The sequence below is a fragment of the Lampetra planeri genome, chromosome 37 (genome assembly GCF_965212315.1).
Source record: "Lampetra planeri chromosome 37, kcLamPlan1.2.h2, whole genome shotgun sequence".
Taxonomy (NCBI): Eukaryota; Metazoa; Chordata; class Hyperoartia; order Petromyzontiformes; family Petromyzontidae; genus Lampetra; species Lampetra planeri.
Window position 1 is genome coordinate 4,833,737 of NC_136143.1, and position 12,053 is coordinate 4,845,789.

General features: G+C 49.4%; 1 protein-coding gene across 4 annotated transcripts in view; it reads left to right on the top strand.

Moving 5' to 3' along the window:
- The window catches only part of LOC144730955 (2-(3-amino-3-carboxypropyl)histidine synthase subunit 1-like), a 108,988-nt gene that overhangs the window by 26,740 nt on the left and 70,195 nt on the right, over positions 1-12,053 (top strand). For all 4 annotated transcript variants that reach the window (XR_013587879.1, XM_078611842.1, XM_078611841.1 and 1 more), the window contains one exon: positions 11,205-11,326. Coding sequence is in view for 3 of the 4 variants with exons in the window: in XM_078611842.1 (XP_078467968.1) it covers positions 11,205-11,326 (122 nt within the window). In the remaining variant the exon portion in view is untranslated. The remainder of the gene's footprint in view (positions 1-11,204; positions 11,327-12,053) is intronic.

Below are 12,053 nucleotides of genomic sequence, written 5' to 3' on the forward strand. Positions count from 1 at the left end.
TTGACACGGTCCCGTGGCTTGCCTCCTTTGCAGGTGACAGCGTGACAAGCGAGGTGACGTACGGTCAGAAAAACCCCCCGTGAACCGACGTGGCGTAGGGCACGTTTGGGTGTACCGTTGCCTTCGTCCAGCAGTTCGACACAGAACAGTTGTGACCCTCCCTTGCACTTGTATTCTCCCGGCCGCACGACTCAAAGTTAATTCCACATTCGGCGATATTCCTCGGCAAATATCTTGTCTCGATCCAGCCCTGTAAATGTTGCCGATTGCGCACGACACATGAAGACGTTTTTTGTGTGATTCTTGTTATTATTAACTTCTGATGTGATAGAAAATGTGACTTGAACAAGAACTCTTTTTCATCAGTGTGTGAATCTTGTGGTGTGCTCCGCGTCATTGTAGGTTTGCAACACAAGTGAGTGTACGTGTGTGTGTGTTTGTGAAAATTGTATTTGTATAACAAGCCAGGTAAGGTTAACCGAGGACAAGCGCTAGGCATGTAGCGGTGCATCAATTCATTGATTGTGCTAAATATGAAAAAAATATATATTTTTACACTCATTAATCCATCGAATTGTGCTTACAAGAATTGTCTATTAACAATTTATGTAAAATGGTATTGCGATGGCGATACAAATGTGTGTAAACAATTCGTAACAAAAAAATACAAACGTATATATAAAGGAAAACTGTGACATGAACAAAGAACGCATTCTTGACTTGAACTGCGATCCTCAATCACGGCAGTTGGAATCTACTGGTGGGGGGGGGGGGGTTTGGGTGGGGGGTGGAATATAATCATCACATCATCGGCTAGCAAGAACCCACCGGATAAGCCACAACTTTTGGTGGTTTAATTGTGAGCCATGCAGAACAAATCACATTTTTCTCATCTGCTCATGGGGTAGTGGGCGGGGGAAGTAACGTGGCAGGGGCAGGCACTTAAAATATTTTTGCATCACGTTCCGTGACCTTTAACGGGCGTTGCTAATTGTCAACGTTAACTAGAAGTGACCAGTCGACGACAGCATGGAGCAGAGAATTGAGTGTTTTTTTTCATCTCCACATTGTTAGCACAGGTGCTGGGGATAAGCCCAAATGCCCCCAAACGCCAAGCGGCCAGCCACAAACAGCACGGTCAGCGTCGTAATAGATTAGAGTTAACACGTTTCTTGAATCGAGCAAAGGTTATTATTGTGCGAGAGGCTGGGAAAAGAGATGCTGATGATGATGGGAGGAGTAGGGAAGTACACAGTGGAAGAGTGTGAGGGAAGCAGCAGAAAGATAAGGGAGGTGACCAGCAGTGTGGTGAGAGGGTGGTTGGGTGAGTGAGTGGGTGAGTGCATGAGTGAGTGGGTGAGTGCATGAGTGAGTGGGTGAGTGCATGAGTGAGTGGGTGAGTGCATGAGTGAGTGAGTGAGTGCATGAGTGAGTGAGTGAGTGCATGAGTGAGTGGGTGAGTGCATGAGTGAGTGGGTGAGTGCATGAGTGAGTGGGTGAGTGCATGAGTGAGTGGGTGAGTGCATGAGTGAGTGGGTGAGTACATGAGTGAGTGAGTGACTGCATGAGTGAGTGGGTGAGTGCATGAGTGAGTGGGTGAGTGCATGAGTGAGTGGGTGAGTACATGAGTGAGTGGGTGAGTGCATGAGTGAGTGGGTGAGTGCATGAGTGAGTGGGTGAGTGCATGAGTGAGTGAGTGAGTGACTGCATGAGTGAGTTCTTGTGAGTGGGTGAGTGGTACTGCAGTGGTTAGCGCGCCGCACTACGAACCCGGCAACATGAGTTCGATTCCGGCTCATGGTCAACATTAGTGATGATTATTTAAAATGGTCCTGGGTCTCCCCTAGGTCGACTCAGCCTCAAACGAGTACCTGGTGCGGTGTGCAAGCATCGCTACTGGGGAGACAAAAGCGGTCGGGCGTGGTGCTGGCCACCCACCCCCTTGTGTACCGTTCCGGCCTTCATAGGTGCTCGCTATCAGCGCATGCACCAACAGTCTGTTGAAGGCTATACGGGGGGGGATCTTTGTCTTTGATGTGACCAGCATTGTGGTGAGTGGGCGGCCGCTGGAATCTAATCGCGTCTCTGACCTGGCAGGGAGTCAAAAGCACGTGTGGCTGGGGGAAATGCTCGTGGAGAAGATTGACTGGCAGCTTTGACCGATAAGCAACACTTTTAACCGGTGTACATTCCCCCTCGTGCTTAGCTTTACAGCATGAGCCCCGGCTACGTTGTGCAAGTGTCGCTTCGGTGTTATTGAGGCTGCGGTACAGCCTTGACATGCAGATGTAAAAACACAATCATGGCAACAATAACCCCCCGCCATTCCCTTCAAGCGGCAATTACGCCTAATTTGATATTCGTAACCGTGTTAAATGTCTACACGGCGTAGCTTCAGCGTGAAAGCTGCGGGATTTATTGCGCCAACATTTTTGTTTTTTTTCTTTCCGGAAACTGTCTTCTCCGCGTGAATTCACCACCCGTGTCGGTCACCGCACCGGCGTCACTCGGGTACAAAATGAATCTCGCTGGGACGCGATTGCGAAGCGGACTCCGTTTCAAAACGCCGCTCTCGTCTCCGGGCCACGCTCCGCGAGCATGGCTCGCCATGGCTCGCCGTGGCTCGCCGTGGCTCGCCATGGCTCGCCCGCGCATCGCGCTCAGGACACGCGGTTACGATAACGGTGACGATGACGGTGGTGATGACGATGACGGCGGCGGTGACGATGACTACAACGGTGACGATGATGACGGTGACGACGACAATGACGATGATGACGGTGACGACGACGGTGACGGTGATGACGGTGACGACGGTGATGACGGTGACGACGGTGACGGTGATGACGGTGGTGACGGTGACAATGGTGACGATGATGACGGTGACGATGGTGATGACGACGGTGACGATGACGACGGTGACGATGACGACGGTGACGACGACGACAGTGACGGTGACGACGATGACGGTGACGATGATGACGGTGACGGTGAGGATGGCGAAAGTGAGGATGACCGTGAGGATGACAACAACAGTGACTACTTGTCATTACCAGCGGACGGCAGGTCCCAGGGATCATTACGTTCTCGGGCAGGGCAGGGCAGATTTGGGGGGGGGGGGGGGTGCCTGAGCAGAAATTAAATTACAACTCGAATGTGTTGTTATTTACCAGGCAAAGTCCGCTGAGCTATGAGCTCTGTTTCAGAGACGACCTGGCCACACATGATGGCGCATCGAAGTACCTCCATCGTCGCAGCCACATAATCTACAACGCTTTGTTTCCGAACATTGAGGGTGAAACCAGAGGAACCCGGAGACCTGGCTCATTGAACAGGGCCCCATAGTTTAGATGGAGATGCAGGCACGGTGGAGATGAGAGAGAGATATTACACTACTTGTCCCTTTTCATGTTAATTATCTTAAGTTTCTTAGGATTTAGATTCCAGCTGATATTTGAGGCGATGTGTTTCTTAATTAATCTGGGTCTCCCTTGAGCCGCTTGCCATTTGCTTGATTTGTCCGATGCCTCGCGCCGCAACTGTTGCCGAGGCCCTCTCCGCCAGCCAGCCAGACCCCTGACTAAAGGCAAAGATCCCCCGTATAGCCTAAACGGACCGTCGGGGCAAGTGCTGTTAGCGAGTAGCACCTATGAATGTCAGCACAGCACACGATGGGATGGGTGGCCAGCACCACGCCCGGCCGCCTTTTTCTCCCGAGCGGCAATGTTTACGCACAGCACCAGGTACTCGTTTGAGGTTGAGTCGACCTAGGGGATGCCCACGACAGGTTCAGGTAATCGTCACTGGTGTTGGTGGCCGTGAGCCAGGTTCGTATCGCAGCTCGCTAACCGCTGCACTGCCACTCCCCACCCTCTCAGGCAGCGAGCCAAACCCCCCGCACGGACGCACGCACATACGGTGAGGAGCTGCTCAGGATCAGTGAGGAATAGCTCGACTGCAGATGTTGACGTGTCCGATGGCAAGGCAGCGTTGTCGGTGATAATGAGACCGTAGCTCTGGGCTATGTGTCGTGCCATCCCAGCCTGGGAATTGTGCACGCGAGGTCAAGGCTGGAAGGTCTTTCTATTGTTGTTGTTGTTTGGGAAATGCATGAGCCATGGTGGGAGAGCTGAGCTCAGACGCCTGCGTCAGGCAGATGTGTTGTACGTTTTAAATATGCCGTGTGTTTGTCAAATGATGTGGGTGCCTGTTACATTTATATTTTTATTACCCTCACCCGATGCCCGCCACCTAAGTTCAATTCCGGGCCATGACCCACAACATTTATTCTGCGAACAAAAAACACTTTAATCAGAGTGTACCTTTGAAATAAACCACAACCTACGTTTTAAAGTTTACCCGATGCTCGACTCGTCGCCTGTATCATTCGCCGCGAGAATTTAAGCGAACACCTGCGATAATCTTCCAGGAATGTCCTTAACGCTCGTGACGTCACTCCACGTCGACCATCCCCCCTCATTAATATTCATGAGCAGGTGACGTCCTCCAAATGGACACCCCCCCCCACCCCTCATTCATAATCATGAGCGGGTGACGTCACTCAATATGGAGTTCTCCCACCCCTCATTAATAATCATGAGCGGGTGACGTCACTCCACATGGGGGTGGCGTGGCACCTCCTCCCACCTCCTCAGCGTCAACTTACAACCTTCACGATAAAGGCAGAACCCTCACGTCACGCGATCTCCGTCACGCTGTTGAGACATCGAAGTAAAAAGGACGTCATGATGAACAAGGGATTATAACCTTTAAATGAAATAAGTCTGCGTCACCGCGCCCTTACACATTGCACACGCATTGATGCAATGTATATCACGTCGCGGTTTGCTTTTCGCTTGCAAGTTTCATATTTACCGCAATACACCCGTCGTCCTTGGACGGGCAAAAGGCGAGTTAATAGATAATTTGGAAACTTTATAATAATATTAAGCACATCTGTTTGTCGAGCGCCACACGTGTGTGAGAGACTTTGTCACGTGGCGGAGGGCTTTGGCGGAGCTCGCGTGTGCGTGGAGGCGCTGCGCGTCATGAGAATGGATACATCACCTGGTGAATGGTTACACGTCTTACTGTTTACCTCCTCTTTCCGTGGTCCGCCGCATTATTGCACGGCGCCTTCGGATGCGCTTCTGCGGCCGTCTGGAACTCTCGTCTTTTCCGATAGTAGGAAGCCACTGGAGCTGTGCACTTTTAAATAATCTAGATTGAAAACTCATTTCTTTAGAACCGCTTTTTGTGTTTCATTTATTGTCCTTCCCTCCGCACCTGCAATGAGCGTGGTTGGCTACGCACGGTGCGAAAGAAGTTCAACGTACACACACACACACACACTTGCGAACAGTAATTAGGATAATATCCAGCGCCACTTCAGAAATACATGTTACAATTACATGCTCGCGTTAACTAAGTTGCTTATCCAAAGGGACCCGCGTGAAGAACGCAGCTTGCTCGTCCGTTTCACCGACGGAAAAGCATTCATAAGAGTCCATTCCCTACCCCGCCGCTCCCACACACACACACAAACGGTGGTTGTTACGATGCCACGCTCATATTTAGGTGGCTAGACGCAAAAGTGCTTGACAAGTTAATGAAAAATGCTACGCTGATAAATGCTAAGGCGGTCTTTAGACCAGGGGCGGCTGAGGGCACGTTACGCGGAAATGCGATAAAAAACCGGGCTCAATTGAATCAGACGCAACGCAATAACATGGCAGATAGCATTTACAGCCACTGTATCGTGTCATCCGGTGACATTCAAGAATTATAGGTCAGATAAGCAAGTGCGTAGGCAAAGTAAATAAATAACAAATGGAACATGGCATGGGCGTTGGGGCTCTGATGCCTCAACTTGCTTTGGTTTAACCCCAGGTGAGATCTTGGGGGACCCAAGGTAGGGGGCAGTCGCAGTTGCAAAGGGTGGACCGCGGGCATCGAAACGACAAACGATGAACGCAGTAACAACAAGAAGCGAAAAATCTAATCGGAGATCTGGTGCAAAAAACAAAGCACACAAAAAAACAACCAGCCAAACCTCGCCATGGAAGGGATTGATTTAGTTTGCGACGATGATGAAATGGGTGCGTGGATAGGGCACACTCGCGCTCTCCGACTGTGTTAAGTCCCTGTGCTCCAACGATGGCAATAAAACCGGTGAGAGTGCTTGGAAAAGTGTTTGTGAGCAAGGTGCATGTTGAAGTTAATTATTTAAGATCATAATAATCTTTTAGTTTAATGTGGGAAATTTTTATGTGGAATATGAAACATTCGTACACACTGCAATTGCGATATTTTTCATGTTTGAACAAACCACACTGATCTCCCGTGCAGATGTGAATAGACCTTTAGATTTTTTTGGTGATTTTACAAAGCCCTCTCCGTATAATCTATCTAGATTTGAAGTTTTCGTGACTGCAGGGATCCATACTGGGTTGTCCCACCTGATGACGGACGCTTGTGTTGCGCCCGAAACGTCGTGATTTAATTTATTTTATTTTATACCTACGTGACTTTACCGAAAGAACAAAAGAGTATGGACCCTCCCCGTATAGCTTTATCTCATCATCATCATCACGGTCCATGGGCAGATAGCCCGCTGTTAGGTGTCCCCTGCACATTTTGCCATTTGTTTCCACTTTCCTCCGTCTTGTGCCAATACGTTCAAGGAGTGGCCGTATCTCTCAGGAACCAGTCAAGCCATTCTCTGTTGGGTCTTCCTCTCATTCCAGTTCCTTCCATTTTTCCTTAAAACTCACTTTTAATTTTCTTGTTGCCCATCTTCCATGTGTGTCCAAATAGCGTCGCTTCTCATCACTGCCTGCATAATCAGATTGTCCTCTTCGATGTGCAATCATTTTTCTTACGTCTACCTTGGTTCACTCTCTCTGGTTCCGGTTTAGATGCACTATCGTTCTGCGGCACGACACTTTGCGTGCCGTTGTTTGATCTCGGTCAGTCTTTTTCAATGTCAAAGTCGCGCAGGCGTACCAAGCTGTACTGAACATACATGCTCTTACCATGTTCAGTTTGGTCTTGAACCTGATTTGCTTCCATCTCCAGATGTTATTGAGTCCTGCCATTACTCCTGGCTCTGTCTACAACAATAATGATAAGAATGGCTTCTATTTTCCAAAAAAGCATCACCGAGTCTCAAGACTTTTTTTTCCGCCTGGTCCCGATTGGGATGTTTGGCCAATTCCATTAAAAAGTGTTTGGCGTTTGTGTCGGACAAAACATGAGTTACACCGCCATTGGAGAAAACTCACCACGTGTGCAAGGAGGTGGGGGGGGGGGTATTACTAAAAACTCCACACAGATACATTTAAGAAAACATTGGCCGCCTGCCAACCCAACTAGTATTCCCCCAGGCAGTCAAGCATAAACCGGGCTAAGGCCTGCTTTGCTTGCGAGATCGATTGAGAACGATGTCCGGAGTGATGCAGAGCTTGCGAATGTCAATGAATAATCTCCGCTTATTTGCCGGTTTTTTTTCTTCTCTCGTTGGCGTCTCTTTTCACAATGTTTACCCGCACGTCGCCCCGAAGATAACTCCTCCACGCAGCAGCGTGCCTTTCCATTGATGGCGGAATCAGAGTCCTCCGGAGATTCGTCTGAAAATCCGCCGAACGGCGTGAACATATAACCCGAGCGGCTTTGGCGTACACCGCGGGATATTGGGCCGTGGTGAAATGTACCAACAATGTGTAATTAATCTCGGCGAACGTGGGAGTAAGTGAAAATTGGAAGTTTTAAAATATAAAATGGAACAAAAAAAAAACGCCCGCAACATTTGCGACGGGAAGGAGTTTGACGAAAAGTACATCGTCGCCGACGAGCGCTCAATCGCCGCGTGAAATGGGACGCGCGTCGGCGTGTTCCCGCGCGCCTGGCCCATTTTAATCTTAATTGAGCTCTCGGAGACTGACGTGCGTTCAGTCGTGGTGAAATGATTCACCGTCGTCACCTCCCCCGCGTAAACCGAGCATTTTTTTTGGTCCTTTTTGTCTGTTTTTTTTTGTTTTACCCCCCCCCCTCGTCCGTATTGTTCCTCGCTTGCTTTTGTTGCATCGTTTGGCGACCCGGGTCGCTTTTGCAAATGCGGATACGTCCTGGCCTCTTGAGTTCTCACCTGGTCAAACGAAATAAACCCGAAAGCTGATTTGCGCGCTTTTGTTTCGCCTCCCGTTTGCGTTCAGCCTAACGGGCTTGTCATTTCACGTTACCGGTAATGATCTATCCGCTGCCGGATGAAGGCTGTTATCCCCTCGCTCGTGGCCTTGCGATGCCACAGTCCATCTCGCTTCTGCGCGCGTCAGCTGATCTCATCTCTCCATAGCTCCGGTGGTCGCCTTCCCGGTCGTGTTCTCTCCTTTTGACTGCCATTCTGTCACCAGTCTTGTCCATTGGTCATCATCCCGATTTGCGATGTGTGGAGTCCAAATGCACTTGCTTTACTTAACAGTCAATTTGAAGTCTCTCTAATTTGTTCCCTGATCCATGCATTCCTTTTTGTGTCTCCCAGTGCAATTCCCAGCATGCCTCCATGCTTCTTGGCGCACTTTTCAGCTTTTGTTCATATTCGGCTGGTGGCCGCCACGCTGCACATGGCCTGTAATCCAGCAGTGTGGAGACGGCACAGATGTCGTGAAAATTCCCTTACCATGCACGCCGAGGAGGAGCCATATACCCTGGCTAGCCAAAGGAAGGCGGTGCAGCAAAGAGCGGACTGACATCATCTGTTTCTTCTAGAGCGTTGCCTTTTTGCACATGTGGACTTTCTCCAGGTGCTCCGGTTTTTTTTCTCGATTGGCTGAAAACGTCTTAATGTACAGAGGAGGGTATCTGATGGGTGGAGCGTGGATGAGAGGCAGTGGGGTATGGGGGGCATGTGCGAAGTTGTCAAATGGGCATGGATGAGGATAGGTGGAGGGTGGTAGGGGCAGAGGTCTGGTGGCCGGACAGTTGAGCTGATGGAGTCGCGCAGTGTATCTACCCCTGCAACATCAGCTCCATTCCCAACCTCTGTCCCTCCATCTATTCCATCAGCTTCCTCACTGAACTCCGTCGGATTTAATCTTAAAGCGCCCTGGAAAGGGAACTTTATAAATGCGAAATAGAATAGGATAGGACCCCAGAGCTTGGACAATTGTTGGTCGTGCCAACTTACCACCGCTGCTGGCCTGTGGTTCCTCAGCGACCGTGAGAGATGCAATTTGCACGAACGATGACGCTACGTATAAAACTATTACATTATTATTTATGATCCATATGTAATGTGGGTAATGTGACACGATTGTAAATGTATTTCTTCTAGTACATTGGTATAATTCTAACAATTTGGTATCATTAATTAAGAAATCCTGTCATGTAATTTCACTTTTCATTTTAAGTGGAATTATTGCGTGGATAAAAGTGTTAACTTTAAAATATGTTGTGGTTTATTTGCATTTTAATTCATCTGTTTTTTTAGCAGATTAAATTATGTGGTCATGGCCCGGAATTGAACTCAGGTGCTGGGGTTCATAGTACCGTGCGCTGTAACCGCTGCATCACCGTGTCACCGCTCCGGCTATGTCCATTTACATACCGGCACAAACGTACCGACGCATCGTAGAATACGAACCATAATTACATAACAAAGACACAGATCCCCCATATAGCCATACGTGGTATTGGGGCAAGTGGTGCGAGCGAGGAGCACTTATGAAGGCCGGCACGGCGCACTAGGGGGTGGTGTGGCTACCACTGCTACCAACTCCCCACGACTTCTGATGTTTTATATCACAGCACCAGATGCAAATGTAAGGGTGAGTCGACCTTCGGGGAAGCCCAAGACAGGTTGAGATGTTTGCCACCGATGTTGGCCGTGTGCGGGAATCAGAATTCGGGCCCGCTGGCTTGGTAGCACGGCGTGCAAACCACGGCACTCTCCCGCTGCCCACTGATCATTACAAATGCACACATACGAAGATGCGCACGCATGCGTGCACGCGATGGTATCCCTGTGGAGTACAGAGACACTCCGAAGAAATATAAATTCTAATTGCCTATTTCTACTTGGAATTAAAAAAAACACACACATCGCGAAGAACGCAATTGTAAGTCCTGGTGAGGCCGGTTATTATAACAAGGAGCAGCTTTATGAGCCGTGCAGCACCTGCTGTAGTGGCGGACTGGGTCCTCTAAAAGACGGTAATTATTCCCGTTTTATTCACTTCTAACTAGAAACATTACCGGCTCTTCTGCGAAAGGTCAGCGAGTTTTAACTGCGCGTTCTTTGGTAGCAGGCAGCGCCCGTTGCGCTGCGTTTGTGCGTCGCTTGGTACCTCGGGAGGGCAAAAATAAAACTCGCTGGAAGTTACCGGGGCGATGGACTGGAGTTGTGTGACGCGCGGGCTCATTTGTACTTCCAGGTCGAGTACCACGACTAGAGTTGCGATGTCGCATGCTAATGATACAGCAATGTTTGCTTGCTTTAAGCAAATGGGGCGAACAAAACGGATGGTCTCTAACCGTGACCCTGGATCGTGACGGGCATCGAATTGCCGTGAGAGGTGTGTGTTATCGTTGTCACGTGTCTGTTAAAAAAAAAAATATAACAACGTATGCACACGCAGTTCAGTGTGCTCTCCGACGTGTTTTTCGGGTTGTGCTGCACCACGTGTTGTTCGACGCGATGTCTGACGTTTTGCTGTCCGTGCTGGGAACATTTGTTCACTCACTTCCTCCTATTAATTTATTAATTTCCCGACGAAGCTCCCAGCACGTAGAGCAAAGCGTCGGACATCATGCCGAACAGCAACGCGGTACGACCCGAAAACAACAACAACAACATGTCGGTGGAGCTGATCTATGTTCCCGAAAATAAAATGTCGAAAGTGTCGCGGTTGCCCGGTGGCGTTCAGTGAGGAAGGTGATGGAATGGATTGAGGGACAGAGGCTTGGAATGGAGCTGTTGTTGCAGGGGTAGATACGCTGCGCTACTCAATCAGCTCAACTTTCCGGCCACCAGACCTCTGCCCCTACCACCCTCCACCTGTGGTCATCCATGCCCATTTCACAACTTCATACATGCCCCCCATACCTCACTACCACTCATCCACGCTCCACCCATAAGACACCCTCCTTTGTACATTTAGACGTTTTGAGCCGATCGATGAGGGTTAACTCGTTTGCCGTCTGCTCAGGTTTACGGACGCCGAGACGGTGGTGATGGGCGACGTGACATACGGAGCGTGCTGCGTGGACGACTTCACGGCCCGTGCTCTCGGGGCCGACTTCATGGTGCACTACGGACACAGCTGCCTCGGTGAGAGTCGCTCGCCATCGGCCTGCTGCTGCTCTTGCAGAGGCAGCGTGTGTTCACGGTCGGACGGCGTGGTCACGGTCGGACAGCATGGCCACAGTCAAATGAGCACTGGCTCTGCAATTTTGATGTTCTTGCCGTAATTTTGTTTTTTCAACTGCTAAACTCATCCGTGTAACAAATCGAACACACTTGCACTCATTGACGTCACGGGATATTTCACGTCCGCTGCGTAGCGGACGGTGCGTCGTAGTTTTTAGGTTCACGCACACCGTGATATTAATCAGGGCAGCCACCAGATTTGAACCTGGAATCTCTGTAATAAGAGGTGAACGTGCTACCGCTAGGCCACGTCACCTTCCAAGTCGCTGATCTAATTATGATATAAATGCGTGATATATATAAATCACTAAAATAATGATTTCTACCGCACCTTAATCACAGTCCTTCTAGAACCATTAATATCCCATTTTCAATGGCTGTACCGTGTCTCAGTAGGTTTTTTTCTTTAGTTGTCATAAATAAACGATGAGTATAAGTCCTTGGCCAGTGTTCGGAAGAGGGTCTGGCCACAGTTTAATTGAATTACTTGTGCGCAGGTTAATATTTACAACGGCTGCCATTGTTGGTTATGGGTGCTCAGTTTGACCGGTTGTCGTATCCCCTCCGCACCTTCGCTGGGCCCAAGTGGAATATGCTAATATTCGTATATGTCGGCCGTTAGCCATAT